Source organism: Eschrichtius robustus, chromosome 8 (genome assembly GCF_028021215.1).
Source record: "Eschrichtius robustus isolate mEscRob2 chromosome 8, mEscRob2.pri, whole genome shotgun sequence".
In the NCBI taxonomy this organism is placed as follows: Eukaryota; Metazoa; Chordata; class Mammalia; order Artiodactyla; family Eschrichtiidae; genus Eschrichtius; species Eschrichtius robustus.
The window spans coordinates 20,870,145-20,892,701 of record NC_090831.1 but is presented as its reverse complement, the minus strand read 5'-3'; the positions used below and the strand labels follow the sequence as shown (position 1 = coordinate 20,892,701).

Below are 22,557 nucleotides of genomic sequence, written 5' to 3'. Positions count from 1 at the left end.
AAGAAGTTTTATTCATTAATTTTCACCCATATTTTTTACATGATTAAAATTACAAGATATGAAAAATTCTCAGCAGTTATTTTTAATAGTATTTTTATCCCATAAGCTACTCTAACAATTTATTGATATATTTGAATTCAGCCAGGTTCCCCCCCCCACAGGTTTTGTAATCAAGTTCATAACCACCACCATGCTTAGTTATTAAGTAAATCAATTTGTAAGCAGAAGCTTTCCTATTCATGTATTTAAGGCAAAGCTTTAAGAGAAGAGTACTTTAAATTTCATTTGTAAATACATAGATTTCCATAGGAAGTCACAAATCCTCAAACAGAAAAATGTGCTTTCTCAGGGTTATCCTGATACAGAAATGAAACTTGGGAGACATATTTTTACAGTAGAAATATGAGGAAAACATGAAAATTCTAAATTAGCTACAGCAGTAATAATGTACATTATGAAGGCTAAGGATCATATATCAAGTGATGCAAACATAAGTATTAATTCCCTGAAAGGCACATTTCTTTATAACAATTTTGCTTAATCTTCCTCCTTGTTTAATGAAAATATATATTCAAAATGTACACACATTAAAACGAAGATTTGATTTCAATGTGCGGTAGCAGCATTGGATTCTAAAACACCCTCTCTTCTTTTCCTCTATTATTAGTTTGAACAAATAACATTTCCTGGAGATCAGAGCATTGAGTTTGAAATGTCAAAATGCTAGAGAAAAAGGGGGAGTCATCCAGAAAGAATTCCACAGGGCAAGTGCACAGTTCCATCTCTACCTATGTAGGTCATGGCACATCTTACCTTTTTTAGGTTGGGCTTTCTCCTAATTGATGGTCCCACCCTCTTGGGCAATGAGTTTCAAAGTGTTCTTCAGTTATCACGGGAGAAAGGGATTTCAATAAGATCTTACATGTTGGTATGGATGCTGGCTAATCAAAGAGGAAAATGAAATTGACTTAGAGGATGAGACAAACGAAAAGGTATTATGACATGTATTAGACTGAATGGAGGGAACAGAGTGGATTAGTCTTGTTTTTCAAAATTTGTTTTTGCTTTGTACATAAAACCCTTCAAAATGTAGATAGGAGAGATGAAGCTCAATGTACTTCTTAATGAACAAAATGTCAAAGTGGAAAGAATGCAAATGGTCATAAAAATTACAGCTTGGAGGAAGCCTAGAAAATGAGGCAGACCCAATTAAGTGGAACTCAGAACATAATTTAAAGTGCCTGGAGACCCCTCAGTTAAACAGTACATGTGAATACAAAATTAGCATTAAGGCCACTCAAGGAGAAGAAATAATAATTAAGCAAGATGTGCTTGGCTTGCTTCAGAGAGCAGAGGTAAGAGATGAATTTTCCGTCTGGCGTGCAACAGCGAGGAAGGTGACCACAGAACTCTGGCTAGTATTAGGGCAACCCATGCCAAAGCTAATCCACCATAAGCCAAACATCTTGATTCCCATCTGTTTGCTAAATGTTCCTTTGGAGTGAAAAAGTGTTTTTTTTTTTCCTGAAGGTTTATTTTATGGGGAAATTTTTTGTGCTTTAGTGCCCACAAATCATATACATTCACCTATATTACATATACATTTCCCCTTGACAGATTTGCATCTTTGTAGATAAAAATGCTAAATTTTGATAAATATTATTTACATTTATCTTGGCTATTATTCTCCAAATTTACAAAATGTGGGAGATAAAGTTGTTAGTCCTCAATGTTTAGTGTCCTTATATGCTTGAATATATATTATCAAAAGCATTAGCCTATTTTCCACTTTCAAATCTACCTATCTGTATTAGGCAGTGATATCTTAAGATATCATTTTCTCCCTTATATTTTCAAAGTTTTTTTTTTTTTTTTTTTTTTTAAAAAGACATTTATTCTTCACAGTTTTTGGAGGTAGGTGAAAATCATCCTCTTGTTGCACATGAGGACACTGAGGCACATTGAGCTTAGGTGACTTGTTTTAGGGCACACAGAAAATCCAAGGTGGAAGCAGGATTAAAATTCAGATTAAGTGGCTAACGTGCATATATATGTGAAAATAAATTACAGGGCACTACCTGGGTAGCATTTGGTGTAGGAAACCTATTTTGATTATTTTGTATGAATAAAGTTCATTTCACTGAGGCTGGATTGGGAAGACAGAAGGGGCCTCTAATCAGCTCTCTCATTTAGGAAGGTTCAGAGTAATGGAGTGCGTGTAGAGCGTGTCTAGGACTAAAACTCAGGGCAGTGGACTCCCAAAATCACTGTCTCTTTTTTAACCACTAATATTCCACACTGGCTTAATAAAAGTAGAACCGTGCTCAAGGATCGTGTAATATAAAAATATAAGAGAATCATGTAAAACAGAAAATATTTCTTATAAGCTCACTGACATACTGGGGTTTGAGCTAAGAAACCAGAAAAAATAATGAGTATATATATATAGAGAGAAGATGGAATATGGAAAGAATAAAATTTAACTCAAAGTATATGGTCTATTAACATTTAAGATCTGCATTTATCTTTGTAAATTATTTCCTTGCAGCTATATTTGTGCTGAGCAGGTCTGACTTTTAGATTAAAAACAGAACATTTCACAAATCATGTTCTCATAACCACACTTCCCCTTCCTCTGCCCAGCTCAGAGAGCTTTTGATTTGGGGATTGTAGATATGCCACATAGTATATTATTCCTCTCTATAAAAAAAATGGTAACTTAGCCCAAACTCCTATGTTTTTATGTTTAAAAAAATAAATCACTTAACATTTGGCATATAACCATGTGGGGAATCAATGTCATCATTTGCTCTAACATGACTGTAAGAAATATGTTTCTATGTGCAGGCCTGTGAGAAAATCTAAGTAGGCAGACAGCCTTGACTTACCGTGCAGAAGGCCCCTAAGAAGAGAAGAACAGAAATGAGTTTTTAAAATCAGTTTTTCATAATCTCAAAACTCTACCACTAAAGTAGAATGCTTTAGTAAAAAAAATTCCATTGCAATGTTTATGTCACTGAGACATGACTTAAAATCCACATTAGCCTTCATTATTTAAATGACCCACCTCGAACTCTTCTCTGTTTATAAGAACTGGCAATCATATTAGTAAGCAGGTTGCAACGTAGAACACAAACCTGCAGAAGCTGTTTCCAAATGTAAAAAATCGTAACATTCATGAATTTCTTAGTCTTTTTAGATTTATATCAGATGATGCCTTTTTCATTAGACGCTCCTGTGCTCACATTTACTCCAAGTTGTCGTCATCAGTGTTAAGGTATCTTGACTCTCCATGCTTCAAGACAAAAAAATCTTCAGCGTTAAGTCCGTATCTCTCTAGAGCCTCACTCAGTTTCACTGGAGGTTCTAAGTAATGCTGACAAAGGGCAGAGAGAAACAAAAATGGAAAAAGATTAAGCATACGTATATTTGGGGGGATATTTCAAACAAGAGTTCAAACTAAAATAACCAACATAGCCTACTTAAAGTAATGCTCTTCCTTTTCATTGAAGCATTAGCAAATGAGTCAATCACACTTTCTAATATAGAATCATTAAGCCAATAGAAATGTCATATTTATCAATCTGTTAACACCATGCATGTCAAATTTGGCCAACTTAGATCGAACATTATTAGACTGCATGAACTCTGATCACTATTTCCCTACATGAAATCCCAGTCTAAATGGAATCAGTGCTAAAGAATTTAGTGTTACCAATATTTTGGGAGAACACAGAAACTTAGATTATAAGGAAGAGTATGTGTGTATAAGCAAACGCTAGAGAAAATAGTTTTGGCTGAAGAAGGGTTGTCATCCCCAAACCCCAACCAAATACTGATTCTGTAGTGTATGGATTGAAGAGGGGCTCGAGGAACAGAGATTTGACAGGTGGAGTTACCGTTTGTTTCCTCACCTTTTCATAACAACAACAAACAAAAAGTAAAGACAGCACACTGCTGAAGAATGTTTCAACATACTCAAATGTTTACCAAGTAAATTCAAACCCCTTGAATATGTGTTACAGTTAAAGAAAGCAAGAGGTATGAAGGAAATCATTTCACCAGTTATTTCTCTTTCGAGCTAAATCTTTACAGTGTATATAGTAGCTATTTTTACAGCAAATAAAGGAAAAAAAACAGGTATTATTACACAAAGGGTTTTTCCCCCAATTTCAATTAGAAAAGCTATAAAATGTGAAAATTAAAGCAGAAATAAAAATCCAACAGTCTCTACTCTGATCGCCGGTGGTTAAGTCTGCTTCCACCCTCCATGCAGCAGTGGCTGGTGAGCACCCAGAGAGCGGCCAGGTCAGTGAACTAAATAAAAACCCTTGCCTTCCTAGAGCTTTCATCCCAGTACAGAGACAGATAAGAAATGAATAAGGAAAACAGTATCTGAGTGGGTGACATGTTCTGGGGAGAACATAGTTGGTAAGTGTCGGGGGTGGAGGTTTAATTTTAAATACAACCATCTAAGAAGTCCTCTTGGAGATGGCAACCTTTGAACAAAGACCTGAGGGAGCAGATTGCACCAGGCTTTGTAGGCAGCTGTGAGGGCTGTGGCTTTGACTGGGAGTGTGATGGAAAGCTGCAGGTCCTTCTGGCACAGGAGTGTCACAATCTGATCTAAGGGGTAAAGGTCGCTGCCCTCTGCAGCGTTGAGAACAGACTGTAAGGGGCAGTGTGGCATCAGTGACCGGGGTAAGAGGTACTCAAAGTCTAAATACAGTGTAAAGGATGAGCTGACTGCATGTGGGGAAAGGCTGGAGGGAGGATATGAGAGAAAGAGAGTAAAGGTTTTGGCCTGAGGAACTGGAAGGAGGGTGTTGCCATTTACTGAGATTAAGAGAAGTGACTTTGAGGGAAGATCAGGAAGTTTGGTTTTTGACTGAAGTTTTGGGTACCTGATGGACATCCAAGTGGAGACGTCAAGTAGGCAGTTGGATATATAAACATGGATTGTAGGGGGAAACCTGGGCTAGAGAGGTACAGTGGATAGATGGTGTTTAAAGCCATAAGACTAATGAGATCCCCAAGGGAGTAACCAACTAGAGAAGAAACGGGGCCCCTGGACTGAGTCCTAAGGCACTCACTGCTGACGAGGAACTAGCAGCAGAGAGTAAGAAGGGTGAAGGGCCAGCCAGTGATGTACTAGGAAAACCAGGCAGGTTTTCTGTGGCTTCAGATGTACAGATTGCTAACAGTTACTGGCCACACGTGGGTCTTCTCTCCCCGCTTGCTCACTTCTAGGCTTACGGCTATGTTTAGAGGGTCAGGGATGCCTTCCCACTGACTACTGAGTAACTGAGGTTAACTATGTATTTAGTTACCCAGTATTCCTAGAGATAGCCACTTATTAATGGGTTAGTTGACAACAGGAATCTACTTTTAGTCTTTTTTTATGCATATAGGAGATTGCTAATATATCCCCCATGAAATTTAACTGTAAATAATAGCCTAAGTCAAGAAGCTTCCCTTGCAAAATTGTTTTTAAGAGATTTCAAAATGATGAAATTCTTTCCCAATGAAAAATAATTGTTCTGTTAATTTTTTTTCCCCCTGTGCTCTCTCTACAAGTCTTGGCCAACAATACACTTACACAATTGCCCTACACTAATAATGTCTTTCCTAAACTGTAACTTTAGTTATAAGCTATAATTTAGTATGGATTTTGATGTTGCAGTATCTTTCTGTGTTTCTTCATAGGTCAATTCTTGCCTGCTTCAACCATCTAGAAGTGAGCTCTAGAAGTAGGCAAGAAAGCCTCTGAGTGACTGATAGCTATCTCTTAGTGCAAGCACATTAATCCTGCAGGGAAGGTAAAAATGCCCAATAGCCACGGGACCAAACAATATGTATAAAGCAAGGTAGTAGATTAGAGACATATGTACCATGGAATATTACTCAGCCATAAAAAGGAACAAAACTGAGTCATTTGTAGTGATGTGGATGGCCCTTAAGTCCATCATACAGAGTAAAGTAAGTCATAAAGAAAAACAAATACCATGTATTAACGCATATATATGGAATCTAGAAAAATGGTACTGTTGAACCTAGTGACAGGGCAGGAATAAAGATGCAGACGTAGAGAACGGACTTGTGGACACAGTGGGGGAAGGGGAGGGTGGGACGAACTGAGAGTAGCACTGACATATATACACTACCATGTGTAAAATAGCTAGTGGGAAGCTGCTGTATAGCACAGGGAGATCAGCTCGGTGCTTTGCGACCACCTAGAGGGGTGGGATGGGGAGGGGATATAGGTATGCATATACCTGTCTAACACAGCATTGTAAAGCAATTTTAAGCCAATAAAGATGTGGGAAAAGAAAAAGAGTAAGTGGTGAAAGTAGAAGCTCCCAGCAGTGTGGACCCACTAAGGGCCAGGCAACCAGCCCCAGACAGCTCATACATTCCCTTTCAAAGGGGTCACTGTTTTCTGACCTACTCCAACAGAAGAGACTCAAAATAAAGACCCTGGTCATTTAAGAAGTTAACACATATTATGTAGTGCCTACAGTTTGTTTCTACCAAAACTAGTCAGTTAAGTTTAAGTGCTTAAATACCTCATTTACGAAATTCACTCATCATTCCTTAGATAAATCAGATGTTGCTGTATGTACAATTTTAAAGTGTCGCCAAGTCAATGACATCCTTAAGCTGCTTATATTATAGTAAGCAGTTATTACAACTATTTACATGCAAATCATTTAAAACTGTTTGCAAAGCATAGGCTAAACATCCTCCCCCAAAATTCCATGTACTTTATAATTTATTTAGCAAACTCGTAGTTCTCAGATTTATGCAACTAATGTCAAAAAGACTAAATGAGAGTGTATTTTATATTTCATTAAGAAATAAAGATGAAGTTTAGATTTAAACGAGTAATTCTTGAAGGCTGAATAACACAATAACTCCTGAAGACTGAGGTTTTCTCTCCTCCTCATCTTCCCATCTCAGTAAAGAACATAACCACCTTCCCAGTTACTCAAGTTAAAAATCCAGGAGTCATCCTTGATTCTTCTCTTTGCAAGGTTTAGTAAAATACTATTACTTCATCTAAGTTGCTGAAATATGTTATATATAGAACACAGACATACATATATCTAAATTTACCTATATACATGTGGAACACACATACATACACACACACGGAATAAGACACTGCCTCTAAATAATAGTGGTAAACCAATGGAAACCAGTGTCAAACTTCCCCCTTCTCCAAATACACAGACACAGAAACCACACACACTCATCATATTCTCCTTCACCCTTCCCCTGCCCGTGGACATTCATTTATTGACTCCATTCTGTCCCCCAACAGTGTGGCTCAGGGCCACAGCATTGCGGAATGGGAATTTTGATCGGGCGGGAGTCAGCAGGGGGCAGGCAGTGTATTAATTCTGGAATAAGATGCAACTAGGGAGAGGGCAGGCCAGAAATAGGACAGAGAGGGAGTGCTTAAAACAGCATGAAAGCACAGGGTTCCTGCAGAGAGGCCCTGGAAAGTGGAAGATGCCACACACAGCAAAATAGAAGAAGCCAAGTTCAGTCATCTGTTTCTAAATTTTGCTTAGGGCAGGCCCTGGATCGAGGAAAGGAGAGAATGCTTTTTGCTAAGCTTCTGCTTGATCCCACAACCCTGGCTAGTAGCAGAGTTCCAGGGTTCAGCTACCTTAAGGAAAAATAAGCTCTTCTGTACTAGTCTAGGAATAAAACCGCCATTTATCCCAATGCCTGGCACACAGCAGACACCAAGTCAGTGTTCACTGGATGAATAACATAACTTCTGAAAACTTCCAAGCTGTCCAGCCTCACTTCCCCCGTTGCCCTCCCTATCATCCATACTCTGGCTGAACCGATTCCTCACTATTCCCCATGCTTGCTGCCTCCAGTCCCACACTTTCCTCCTCTTGAAATGCCTTTTCCTCCTTGCCTTTTCACAGCCAAGTTCAAATGTCAACTCTTCCATGAAGCTCTCCCTGATCCCTCCAATTAGTAACAGTCCCTGACTCTCAGACCACTTTATCTGTCCCACTTTACAACACTTTGAGTAATTACGTGCATGTCTTGTATCTTCTGCCAGAACAAAAGCCTCCCTTGGGAGGGATGACGTGATGGTTCATTTTTCTATTTACTAAGGCTACACACATTTTTGGTTATATAAACACATGCTTCATTAACTACAGAAATAAGCCAAAAGAACAACATGCAATGAGGATTTTTTTTTCCACTGTATATAAATATTGCTTTACTAATTAATATGATTTACCACCCTAATTCACTTGATGACCATGACGACCATGCAGGTTCTTGACTGTACTTTGGTTTCTGAACACAGTGCAGGGTACAGTGATCAATCCTATCATCGGTCAGACACGTAACGAGTTATTGTTACCACAGTCACACTCACCTCATTTGCTAAGGCAAAAGTTCCCCAGTGAATTGCCACAGATCTCTTTGTCTGCACATCAATGTGAATCTTTACAGCCTCTTCTGGGTCTACATGCTGGTATTTCATAAACCACCTGATAAAACACAGTAATTTATTAAATCTGGGCTTTTAAGTATACAATAAATTCTAATTACTGCTTCATGTAATCAACCTTTAACATTCTGCACAGGAATAAATCACAGTAGGCAAAACCATCTCCCTTCAGTCCACTTTTCTGCTGGAAGAAAATAAGCAAAAATCTGTCTTGTACAAACTGCTATACAGTAGATAAGTCTCAAGCAAAACTTCCCTTTGAATAGTAGGATTTTGTTTCACATGTATTTTTATTTTACTCATGATTTATTCTGAAGATATCTTCTTATTACTTTAAAAAGCAGATATTTTGCAATCCTGGTATGAATGAAAGAAACAGAATAATGGGTAAAGAACTAGAAATCAAAACTCCAGTTGCAAATAACCTTGCTGAAACAATTTTTTTTTAACGTGCTAAAGTGAAAAGGAAACAAAAATTAGTGTATAATTTGGAAAATCAGGAGCAAAAAAATCCAGTTACTATTCAAGGATTTTATTTAAATACCGTACAACTGATGAGTGAGGCGTTTGGTTTGGCAAGAAGAAAGGGTACATAAGGGGGACTAAATGGAGAGAGTTTAGCAATGTGAAAGGCTGCCTCATGCCTGGGAAGAGACGGCTCTGGAGGCAGGGGGCCTGGGCGTGAATCCCAGCTCTACCGATTCCTGGGAATGCCTTTGGAGCTGCTTCAGTTTCTCCAGCTGCCATTTCCTGGTCTGTGAAATAGAAGCTATGCCCACTTCACAAGGGTATTGTGAGGATTAAACAAGACAAAATTTATTCAAAGCATGAAGTACAGCAGCTACTTCATAGAATTCTTCCAAAAGAGTAGGGAGCTGACAAAGCCAACACTTTCAGGAGAAAGAATTATTTCTGATACAAAAGTAAAATGTACTACATACAGGCAGATCCTTTGCTTTCCCAGCCAGCGGTTTATTTATTTATTTATTTTTATAAATTTATTTCTTTTTGGCTGTGTTGGGTCTTCGTTGCTGCGCGCCAGCTTCCTCTAGTTCCATCTAGCGGGGGCTGCTCTTCGTTGCAGTGCACGGGCTTCTCATTGTGGTGGCTTCTTGTTGCGGAGCATGGGCTCTAGGCACATGGACTTAAGTAGTCGTGGCACACGGGCTTCAGTAGTTGTGGCTCACGGGCTCTAGAGCACAGGCTCAGTAGTTGTGGTGCATGGGCTTAGTTGCTCTGCGGCATGTGGGATCTTCCTGGACCAGGGCTCGAATCCGTGTCCCCTGCATTGGCAGCTGGATCCTTAGCCACTGCGCCACCAGGGAAGCCCCGCCAGCCAGCAGTTTAGAAGAGGAAAAACAACAGTGTCTTCACATTATTTATATCCTGGGTCTGCTACTGGCAATGAACACTGCAGTGAAGATTAAGGGATCTGGATTCAGCAGAGGGGCTGCTGCACTTTGTAGAACACGTCATGGAAAAGTTCATCCATCTGCACAGCACAAGGGTTGTTATTTACTGTTAGGAGTTGCCGGGCCTGATGGGAGCCCCAAAACAAAGCCACTGTGTTCTCAACAAGAGATTAGAGAAGCACTTGTTCTGCTTTATCTCCTGACACTTAGAATTCAGGGCAAGATGAAAACAGTTTTGGCTGTTTCTCTCTCTTGATTTTTTAAAAACTCCTACTTCAAATCAAAGGGATAGACATATTCCTTTCTACCCTCATATCTGAAATAAATTTAAAATGTTTACTCTGGTATACAAATTAAAATAAAAAGTTAGAATCCTAACCGACTTGGATAGAATGCCCAATGACAGGAGATCCCAAAAGTAAGGGTGAAAACATTCTAAGCAGATTATTGAAAATCGTTTTGGGTGTGATCATCTTACATTTATAGACTACTTGAAGTTTTGTTGATAACAACATTTCTAAAACTTTAGTACTGGGGCTTCCCTGGTGGTCCAGTGGTTAAGACTCCAGGCTTCCAATGCACGGGGCATGGGTTCGATCCCCAGTCAGGGAACTAAGATCCCACGTGCCGTGCGGCACGGCCAAAAAAAAATAAAATAAAATAAAAATAAAACTTTAGAACTGACTAGAGAACTGGAATACAGAGTAGAGGCTACTACAGTTTAATTCTTTAGAGCAAATACTGTCCTCCCCATCCTTCTCCCATCTTAGTGACAAGACAGCTGCAGTGCAAGCAGCAAGGGGGAATTATGTGAGTGAGTGCATTTGTGTACTTCGGCTGTACACATTTTATCATCACCTATATATGAAAAGTCTGTATATTTCTACATATGAAAATTTTATTTTCACAATTACAAGTAAGAAGTATTCTAGTATACTAAGAACATATATTGAATAAAGATCAATACCATATAAAATTGATTTGTAAACAGGTTGACTGATGTTTTAAGAGGTTTCATTAGAATTCAGAATTAGAATTATGTGGAAAAGTGAAATTCAAGCACTACTATTGGCTTATAATAATTTAGTAAGGTAAAAATATCTAGTCCCTTAAATGAAGAAACTAGAAAACAGGGAGAAATAAGCATTAATATACTTAGCAATGAAATGGTTTTGGTGAACTTCAAAAGTTAATGAAGTAAGTATAACAATCTGATGGAAACCAATGATCAGATTTGCTCAATTCATCTATGTATCAGTGTTCTTCTGTTTGTAGGATCGCCTAAATAAAATGCCATCCTACATACCATTCTGTATGAGTCTGTGCATGCACTTCAGAAAATAAAACATTTTTTAAATTAGCCCCTACTTTGTTACTTTTAGTGTTTATTTTCTCTTAACTTGTACATATCAACCAGAGTTGACTGAAATCTAACTGAATTCTTGGAAATCACTTCTTTTTTCCTTAAATAGGCAGTATTAAGGAAAACACAGGCAGCAGATGGGTCTCCTGGGTCTCAAGTGCTCGTGTGACCTTTATCTGCTCTGTGCTCTGAAGACAGGCAATCAGTACAGAGAGGTTGCAGGGCAAGTGTAAGTAGTGCAGCAATGTCTTTAGCAGACTAACCTCAGTGCTGCCTGCAGTAAGACCGTCACAAGGGACTGATGCTATAGGCCAAGTCCTTGCCTTTTCTCCACTAAACACAGGACAGGGCATGGGTGCATTCCACTCACGGGGAGTATCCTCCATGTGAAAGAAAGACCAAGAGTCAGGTTTGAGTACTGGCTGATAGGTTTAACTTTAGTCGGAACAGTACACGAACTTCGGGCTAGGCAGAGTAATTCTTTAAACCGTCGTCCTTTTTTCTTGGTAATATAATTTCAGTAACTACAATAATTATTTAACTGATATGACTGTAATTAAAGTATTTTAAAATTCAAAGAAAAATTTTAACTGACTCTGGCCCAACAACCCCCCACCCAGTGTATAACAAAGTCCACCATTAAAACCACAGATCAGGGCTTCCCTGGTGGTGCAGTGGTTAAGAATCTGCCTGCCAATGCAGGGGACACGAGTTCGAGCCCTGGTCTGGGAAGATCCCACATGCCGCGGAGCAGCTGGGCCCGTGAGCCACAAGTACTGAGCCTGCGCGTCTGGAGCCTGTGCTCCACAACAGGAGAGGCCGCGACAGTGAGAGGCCCGGGCACCGCGATTAAGAGTGGCCCCCCGCTCGCCGCAACGGGAGAAAGCCCTCGCACAGAAACGAAGACCCAACACAGCCAAAAAAATTAAATCAATTAATTAATTAAAACAAAAAACCACAGATCACTCAGAGTCCAGTTAATTTATCATGTAGCAGGAATGCTTTCTTTAGACACCTACATACCTTGGTTCATACGCTCCAATGGGAATAGCTGCAAGGTCAAAAGGTCCAAATCTTTTTCCTATCTCTTCAAAAGCAGAGCAATAACCAGTGTCTCCTGCGAAAAAGAATCGGTTCCAGGGCCCCAAGACAGACCAGCTGCCCCAGAGAACCCTGTTGTCGTCCGTCAGAGTCCTCTTACACCAGTGCTGGGAAGGGGTGAGCACAAACGTCACCCTGTCGTGTCCGGGCACGCAGTTCTCCTCCCACCAGTCCAGCTCGATCACGTTCTCACAGCCACACTTCTGCATCCAGTCCAGGAGCCCCAGAGGCACAAACCACCTCAGCTCGTTACCAAACCGCTCGTTCAAAGCGACGACAGAACTGTGGTCCAGGTGGTCGTAGTGGTTGTGGCTGATGAGGACCGCGTCTACCCGGGGCAGTTCACCGACGGTGCAAGGGGGGCGACGGAACCGCTTGGGACCCACGCGCTGCGACGGGGAGGCCCGAGTGCTGAAGACGGGGTCCGTGAGCAAGATGAGCTCGTCCATTTCCACCATCACTGTCGCGTGTCCCAGCCACGTGACTCTTAAGCCAGCTTCCCTCACTCCAGCTTCTTCAGGGTCATCGACAAAATACGGCTTAAGCACTGGGAGTTCTTTATCGAGCTCCTACATATATAAAGAAAGAGAGAAAAGCAGCTATTAAAAAAAAAAAGGTATTATGTGTCATCATAAATACATTTTTGACCTAAACTATAGAGAGAAGGGTTATTTGGGGAGAACTGAAGTCATTCGATAAATTTGTTATTTTTGCTTTTCTCTTGAAAGTGCATACTTCTTTCTGAATCTGACTCAATAATCACTATATGGTGATGTAAGATGTTACTCCCAAATGCAACCAACAAAGGGAAAATTAAACTTAAAACTCTGAGTACTGCTGACTTTACGAAATATTTTTAAAGGCTCTCTTCTGTAAGTGCCAGAAGTAGACCAACCGAGATGCAGTCCCTTTGCTACTGCTGTTTACTCAGCTGGTGCATTTGCTACTGAAAACTGCCTCAGGAGGTCAGCCCCTAGAAACAGTAAAGAAAACTTTTGACCACATATGTGTAGATCGTGGATCTCACATGAACCTGACTTCCTGAGTACACAGAATTCAGAGCAGAGTACTGTGATGACCGCTGGGAAAGTCACGGGCTTAGACGGTTCTCCTCATCGCTTACCTTTGAGGTTTTCTACCACTGATCAAACCAAAGCGGAACACGGTCCCTGCCCATGAGAAGATGATCGCTTTTGGGGGCAAACAGGTGTGAAGCAATAACTACAACATAATGTGTTAAGTATTATTCCTTTGTTTATTCTTCATTTTATCCTTGGATTAAGCTGGACCAACAAGAAGCTGTGTTCTAGGGTCACAGTCCTGGCTTTTATAAAACTTTCATAAACTGTGCTTTGGTGTTACGCCATACAGCTGCATGGGGGTCTCTTCCTTGTGAAACCTGCCGAGCATGTACCGTGGGGCTGGCTGTCTTGAGGACTGGGTACCAGCCCACCCCAACCCCACCTTCCCACACACCCCAGAAGCATTGCTCTCGATTCCCTGTAACAGGAAAAGCTCCTCTTCTCCAGAGCAATTGGCTTTATTCCTTTGACTACCATTGGGAAAACTGACAATCCTGTTTTGACTTTTGCTTTGACAGGAAGTTCAGAGTAAAAGCTGAAGACTCCTCCAGCCCATATGCAGAAGGGAACAGGGCAGGGCACATCGCAGGGAACAATGGAACAGATTTCTGTGCTAACCTCTTTCTTGGCTTTATTTTTCTACCCTAATTGTCCATTTGCTCTTGTATGTTTATCCATCTGGTTTTTTACTGCTACATGTCTTTTTATAAGTTGCTGCAAATCAGTTTTGAAAAAGGCATGGTATTGAATAATTAAATAAAGTACAAGGCATGCTGTAGCCCAATAAGAAGGAATGAAGAGCCCAGCTGCGGAAGGCATTACAGACACAGTAACTTGTGTAGGTTCCTGAAGAATGGTGAGAAGTTCCTGATGCAGAGGAAAGGGGGAAGGGCATTTCAGGTGGAGAAAATGCCCAAGCAAAGGCACAGAGCCAAGTAGGAATGTGGTATTCGGGGGCAGAAGACAAACTGAAATCTATAAAGGATCAGAACCCAGTAAAAGCCTTGAATCCCACGCTTCACCCAGAGACAGTGAGGAAAGCATCGTTAAGAAAAAAAAAAAAAAAAAAAGACATGACCCAATTCATGTTTAGAGAAACCACTTTTCAAGTTTAAATGATGACCTGGGGTGTGTCACAATAGCTGCCAGGAGAGACAAAGAGCTGGACAAAGGAGACAGCAAAGGGCAGAGAGAGAGGGCAGATGGGGGAGATGCAGGTGAAGGGAAACTGAGAGGTCACTGAGCCGGTCCAAACAGGAAATGGGCCCAGAAGGGGCAGAGCAGGAGCAGCAGAGGTGAAGGATGACAAGATAGCCCTTAGCCAGCCTAAGCCTTAGTTTCCTCATCTGAAAAATGGGTATAATAATTGCACCTACACGTCGTGACTGGGGACTGAATTAGGAGAGGCTGGCACACAGTAAGCCCTCTGCAAGTATTGCAAAAGAAGAAGGAAGCACGCTCCAACCCCGACAAGCAATCAGGCACCACCCCTATCGATCCCTTACATATTTACCTGTTTCCTTACTCATAGTTAAGATCCAAGTTAAGATCCTAAGTAACATCTAGACATGTTCAAGTCCTCCTGATGGCTCAACCATCTTCCTGTCAACTCATTCCATACACAAGAGCCACCTCAAAAACACTTTTCTTATGGCGTAACTCTCTCCCCTGCTGAAAAATCGTCACTGGTTCTGTACTGCTTGACAAAGCACGTCTCACCTCCTTAGCCCAGTGGTAAGCCTGTTGGTGGACGGCCCCTCCTCCTTTCCAGCTGTTTCACTCAGTTCCTGCACACGGCTCTGTGTTCCCCCCAACACTGGGACTGCTCCTCGCTCCCAGCCTGAGCTTGGAGCCCGGCACAACACTGACGCTCTTCCTTCTCTCTCTCATCCCTTCGAGACCTCAATCAAATCGCACGCCCTTCGCCCTTCGCGGAGCCATCCCTGAGTCTCCACAGCCGGCAGTGCTCACTCCCCCTCTCCACTTCCACGCCACCCGTTTGCACAGCATCTCTGGAGGTTCTGCTCTTTGCCCTGGTCCACTGTACACAGGATGCAGCCCATGTCTTATTCAACTTGGAATCATTCACAGTGCCTGGTTCAATGACCAATACACAGCATGCACGATAAAATTTGTTGAATGGATGAGTGAATGAATTTTTCAACTCAGTTCTCAAAGCTGATAGTTAGGGTTGGTGAACAAATGCCATACGATGTGCTTATCAAGAATTATGGAAGAAAGGAGAGGGAATGAGTATCAATTGAGTCCCTAAGCATGTGTTAGGCTTCACACGAGGCACATGATGATGAGGCAGCAGTATCTAATGTATCAAGTACTTTCATATAACACAAAATACATGTATGGAGTGCTTACCGTGTGCTAGAAACTGTGCTAACTGCTTCATAAAATTTTTTTTCATTTAATACCACAATGCTGGAGGTAGGTGTTATTAACTCTCTCCCTTTTACAGACAAAAAACCAGAGAAGGTACAGCACTCACACGAGGGCACGCCGCCTGCCTCCACACATACTGCCTCACGCCACTATACTTACTCCCAAGTATTATCGCATTTAATACATATTTTTTAAAAACACAAGTACAGGCATACCTTGTTTTATTGCGCTTCACAGATACTACGGTGTTTTTTTGTTTTGTTTGTTTTTTTACAAATTGAAGGTTTGTGGCAACCTTGCATTGTCAGATGATGGTTAGCATTTTTTAGCAATAAAGTATTTTTAATTAACTACAGTATATGCAAACATAACTTTCATATGCACTGAGAAACCAAAAAATTGCTGTGACTGGCTTTCTTGCAGTGGTCTGGAACTGACCCCGCAGTATCTCCAGGGTGAGTCTGTAACAGCCTGGGAATCAGGTGGGGGAGAATCAGAGGTGGATTACTGTGGACACAAGGAAGCTTTTAGAGATTGTGGTGGCCCCCAAGCTGTAAGCTTATTCTGCTTTCTGCTTTCCGGAGAACTGCTTGTCTCTTTCTTGGTATGCACTCCTGACGCTGCGGTATTGAGCGTAAAAAAGGAAAATGGCTTGCGGCCAGTTTCGTTCCAGGTGCCTGCTCTGGATCTAAGAGCCCCTGGTTGTTCCCCAGAAGAAGGACGTGCTGCCCTGAGGAGGAAGTCTGTATCTCCAAAGAATGGCCCATAAGGCATGCTGACGCATAGATAGTGGCGCATAGATAGTGGCGACAGAATTATGTGGAAATACAAGGTTTACTGATTTATTGTCTAATATTCGTTCCATACTAAACCTATATATACATTCATGCTCTTTGAATAAACTTGCCTTGCAACCATCAGTTGTCTTGGCCCTTCTGACCCCATACTGGTGCTTTTCAGTTCCTTACCCCTCACCGCCAGGAACTTCTAGCTTTCTGCAGCCGGTCTGCGGCAAGAGATGACGGATATGTTCATTTTCTTGATCATGGTGATCATCTTGCAGGTTTATACAGACATCCAAACTCACCAGATTTTACTTTTTGAATATGTGGAGCTTCTATTATGTTAATAAAACTATAAAAAATTTTAAGTAGCATCGTGTTTAAACAGTGCATCAAAACATCTGAAACAAAACTCCCTGAAAATTGTTGCATTTTCTTTTTGCTCTAAGTTTAAAAGTCATTTTAAAGTTTAATATCTGGCATTATCCACTGACAACTGAGAGGAAACAAAACCTTGAGCACCTCTGGCAGCCTCAACTTGCTCTCCAAACGCAGTACCAACAGGTAAAGTGTGGAAAGAAGCCCATCACAAAGGATCATACACTGTGTGGTCCTATTTATAGGAAGTTTCCAGAATAGGAAAATCCAGAGACAAAATAGGTTAGTGACTTCCAGGGGCTGGAGAACTGGGGGGTGATGACTAAGGACACAGGGTTTCTTTTGGGGGTAATAAAAATGTATTAGATTGTAGTGACGGTTGCACAACTCTGAATGTACTGAAAACCTGCCAAATTGTACACTTTAACCAGGTTAATTGTATAATATGGGAATTATATCTTAACAAAGCTGTTTTTTAAAAACCGTAAACGTCTGACAAGAGATCTGAATTAAGCAGTCACACTTTTCTTCAAGGTCCTTTCCTCATGCTACATTGTTTCTAAGCCCATCCATCGCAAAAGAGTAGCTTATTTTAAAGAATTTGATCTCTTAACACTACTGGCCCATGAAACTCAAAGAAATAGTGTCTACAATTGAGATTCCAAAAAGAAAAAAAAATAGTTTTTTACTTTTTATCCTAATCAGAGTTTGAAAAAGTACGTAGAATGGGGAAATTCTTGTTTATTTAAAAAAATCAAGCACCCACTTGGCATTTTTCTTTACTAGATCAAGATTTTTCTTGGCTGGTCCTACTTTTTTAAAGCTACAAATGGGAAAATCCCTAAGCCTGTTATTCACCTGTACGCTAGAGTTAATGTTTCACTTTTCTTGGGGAAAGGGAAAAATCCCAACATTTATTCAACCACTACTCTGCCAGATGCTTTAAGTACAACTGTCATCTAACTCTGTGAAGCAGATGTTACTGCCATTTCACAGAAAACCAGACCAAGGCAGAGGGTCACTAAGACACTTGCCAAGGTCATACAACAAGTAAGTGTCCAATCAGGAGTGGAATCAAGGTCTTCTGACTCTCAAGACCCTCTCTCTTCATTAAACCATAACTCTTTCCATGGCATTGATAATGATAACTTCAAAACAATGAAACCCACATTCTTGTTAATATACTTACTAAGTGTATGTGTTTCTGTACATGAATGAGACAGAAAGATTCGACAAAACTCTGTTCAAACCATATTTTCTAAAAAAAAAAAATTACTTTTAAAGAGGACTTGAGTTAATCCTTTTCTTCCAAGTGAAAGTATCTTTGTACTGTTTTAGGAAACTTTAGTATCTATACTTTGCATGACCATCATCCAAGGTCAATAAGCAATACATGCTGAAGAGAGCGTGGAGAAAAGGAAATCCTCCTAGGCTGTTGATGCAAATGTAACCCAGTAACAGCCACTATGGAGAACAATATGGAGGTTCCTTAAAAAACTAAAATAAATCTACCATATGATCCAGCAATCCCACTCCTGGGCATATAACCAGAGAAAACCGTACTTTGAAAAGACACATGCACCCCAACGTTCATTGCAGGGCTATTTTCAGTAGCCAAGTCGTGGAAGCCACCAAATTGTCCACCAGCAGACGAATGCATAAAGAAGATGTGGTACATATATACAAGGGAATATTAGCCATAAAAAAGAATGAAACAACACCATTTGCAGCAACTGGCTGGACCTGGCAATGATCACATCAAGTGAAGTAGCCAGACACAGAAAGACAAATGTCATCTGATAGCACTTGAAGGTAGAGTCTAAGGTGAAAATGATACAAATGAACTTATTTGCAAAACAGAAACATACTCACAGACTTCTAACGCCAACTTATGGATGCCGGGGGTGGGTGGAAACACGGCTGGTAGGGATAAATTAGGAGTTCACAATGAACATATACCCACTAGTATATAAAATAGATAATCAACAAGGACCTTCTGTTTAGCACAGGGAACTGTACTCGATATTTAGGTAATACCCTAAATGGGAAAAGAAATTGAAAAAGAATAGATACATGTGTATGTACAACTGAATCACTTAGCTGTACATCTGAAACTAACACCACACTGTATATCAACTATACTCCAATATAAAATAAAAATTAAAATAAAAAGCAAAGAAAAAAAACTCCTGCCTTTAAAAAAAAAAAAGCTTACACTTCATTAAAGAATTCAGCTCCCACCCCCCAACTTCCTTTTCTGCCTCATTATTCCTCAAAGCACTAATCACCTTTCAGTATCCCACATCATTTTCCTATCTGTTTATTGTCTCTCTTCCATTAAACCGAAGGCCCAAGGAGGCCAGGCTGTCTTTCTGCTTTTTCATGGCTCTATCTCTAGCACCTAGAATAGTGGAGTTTAAGAACAACTGGCCTGGTGAGTTCTCAGAAATTGAACCCAGTTCCTTCAATATCTCCAAATCATCAGAGTTCAGAGATGTATTTCCGCCTTCATGTGGTCACTCACTTTCCTGTTTGAAATGAAAGAAAACTAAAGACACCATTACTACTTCTGTATTTTTAGAAACTGTGGCCCAAAAACCAGGAAGGAATTTTTACCCAACAGGTAACCTACCCATCTTGGCTTCCTGCCCTAAACCCTTCTTCTCACAGCTTGACTCCATGTTTCTCTTCATACCAGGTTCTCCAGAAGACATAAAATTTTCTTGTTCCTCCCATCCACAAAGTTGAAACATACACTAAGGTTTTATCTATTAATATCCTGACTCATTCTTACACAGTGCTGGGAAAATATTATTCATGTTACTCAACTCTGTTAACTAGGATTAATACTCTGAACATTCCTTAGCATCAAAGTGACAATATGGGGTTTTTGGGGTTTTTTTTAAATCTCATATCCTTTAAAGAAAAATGGACACACTTACTAAGGTAAACGATCTAACACCACCGCCACCGACCCACTCCCCATCCTCCTGCCTTATTGCAGATCAACGCTTCAGGGATACCTCCACTCTTTTCATCCCACCCACTGCCAATGTCTAGTTCCTTATCTCTCAGTTCCCCACAAGGCCTGGCAGGACAGGGGTTGTTGGAACAGAGAGGCCAAGCGGGGTAGGAGGTGTAGACGGGCAAGAAACTAAGAAAGGAGAAAAAAGCGCTACTGCCGTTGGGAGCCACCGACTCCCTGCTGAAGTGAAATCTCACTCATCTCATAAACCATAGGCCAAAGGTTAATAGTCTCATCCTAAGTATAACTAGCATATTGAAAGCCCAGTAACCTATTCCCAATTTTTGAAGGATTGGAAGGTTATTTGACGATTTCTTTTATAACTTTAGCAGCTTTTTCCAAGGATGAAGAGCCAAGCGCTCCAGGTTTAACCCTTATAATTCATATTCCAAAACACAGGTTACTACTTTCTGGAACATGCCATGCACCTTCTCACCTCTGTGACCTTCCTCATGCCCATCATCCACCTGGAAAACCACTGCCAAATAGTTTTTATCTTTCTAGGCCCAGCTCAAATATCATCTCCTCTGTAAAGCCATTTCCAATCCCACCAGTCAGAATTAATTGCATCCTTTCCTATAATTTGAAGGCATCTGTTCCTACTTCTAGTTGCCACCAGATCAGATCTGGTTATTCACACATGTACTTCGCTGCTCAACTATGAACTTGAAGGCACCTTATTCATGTCATCTCCCCAGAACCTTATCATACAAAAGGGCTCAATTAGCTAACTGGAGTGTCATAATACAATTCACAGCAACGTTAAGTAATACATATATTAAGAGCAAATACGCAGCACTCAAAAAGCCAAATGCTACCTCTTTGGAGCATGGAACACTGCTGTGATCTTTTTCCATCATCAGCCATCTGAGAACATTTGGAATAGAGGGATTTTTCCATGTTGGCCAAGGGTTAACAAATCTCCCATCCTTTCCTTTCTTTGATTTAGTTACATCTTCTTCTAGTCTGTAATCCAGTTTGAAACTCTTCCTGGAAAACCTAGAAGAATCACTTCCTCCAGAATTCCGTGAATTTTGGCGTTTTCTTACTGCTTCTTTAGGATATTGGCAACTTGTCCTCAGGGACTGGTTGCTTTCATTTTCATCCATGTCCTTTCGTGAAGAGCTAAAGAAACGGGGACGGGGAATATACTGAGTTTAACATAAAGACATTAAAACATACACATAGTATTATTTCTTAACCAATAAAAAATTCTTCAAACTTATAACAATGTCTCTATTAGGCTCAAACTTTCTTCCTGCAAAATACAATTTTAGAATCCAGTATTACTGCTTGCTAAATAGAAAAGGTGTTTGCTTTACTTATTACTGCCAAACCTTTAAAATATTCCTTATGTGCTATAATTCAAAACAAATCTACTCTACCAGCCAGCATTTAAACATATGAAAATTTTCCATTTCAATGACATTCTGTAGAAAAAAGCACCTTCATGAATCTGTAATACTTTCATACCTTCATTTTAAAGTATTATTGTTAATAACATAATAAGAAGGATCGTCTTAGTTCCTCCAAGATACTTCAGTAATTCAAATGACTTACATATGACCCCATTAGGCCTAATTATTTTTACTTTGTAGACAATCTGTTACTAATGCCCCCCAAAAAGTACAATGAGTCCAAATCCCCAGAAAGGAGAGTTGAGAGTTGAGAAACATTAGTTGAGAAACATTTCAATAATGTATTTAAGTGGTTAACAATACAAATTTGAATGAACTCAGATGTAGAACTGCGCATGTAACCTAGCTCTGTGACCTTAGGCAAGTGTCCTATCCTCTCTGTGCCTTGATTTCTTCATCTGTAAAATGGAGATAATAATACTACCTGCCTCCAAAGGGTTATTGAGAGGACTGAAGAAGCAAATGCAAGTAAAGCACTTGGAACACGTATGTAAAATGTACATAGCAAATGTAACATACATGCACGCACATCGTCACATGTATCCTATACATCAGCTCAACAAACGTGAGGGGTTGCTGCTGCCCTTTTCTTTACTGCTCCTATGCCCACTTACACCACTTAACTCAAGGCACTGAAATCCTTGCTTTTGAACTATACAGGATTCCAGACACACAGACACATGAAAGTGAGAAACAGTGCAGTAAGAATATACATTCTTCTTCCATGAATTTCATCTCTTTCCTATTCTATTAAACAAACGTTTGCTTTCTGTTTAGTTTAAGTGTATTGTGTATACACAATACACAATACTCTTTATAACCCCAAGAAAAATAAGCGCAATAACAGAGAAACAAGTATTATTTTTTGACTACAGTGCTGTTTAAATAGAAATATTACCCAGGAAGAAAGGGAAATAACTCAAACCCCAGGATGAGGTACACATACATATACACTCAGCCAGAACTTTTTTTCCCCCAAACTTTCTGGAGTAAATAGTCTATGATCTGGAGAAGAACAGGTGTTAAGAAACCACAGCTCACAAAAGCTGAAGCACCCGCTGCTGCTCAGGCACAGCTGTTAGTGGGACAGCCTGACAGCTAAGGCAGTCTAACC

The 22,557-nt window shown here is 40.3% G+C and overlaps 1 protein-coding gene across 3 annotated transcripts in view; it reads right to left on the bottom strand.

Moving 5' to 3' along the window:
• Positions 1 to 11: 11 nt before the first annotated feature.
• The window catches only part of NAPEPLD (N-acyl phosphatidylethanolamine phospholipase D), an 89,273-nt gene continuing 66,727 nt past the window's right edge, over positions 12 to 22,557 (bottom strand). For all 3 annotated transcript variants that reach the window (XM_068550433.1, XM_068550432.1, XM_068550434.1), the window contains exons 2-5: positions 20,844 to 21,150; positions 12,287 to 12,933; positions 8,414 to 8,528; positions 12 to 3,376 (exon numbers count right to left, since the gene is read on the bottom strand). In XM_068550433.1, coding sequence (XP_068406534.1) covers positions 3,248 to 3,376; positions 8,414 to 8,528; positions 12,287 to 12,933; positions 20,844 to 21,134 — 1,182 coding nt within the window. In that variant the 5' untranslated portion in view covers positions 21,135 to 21,150 and the 3' untranslated portion in view covers positions 12 to 3,247. The remainder of the gene's footprint in view (positions 3,377 to 8,413; positions 8,529 to 12,286; positions 12,934 to 20,843; positions 21,151 to 22,557) is intronic.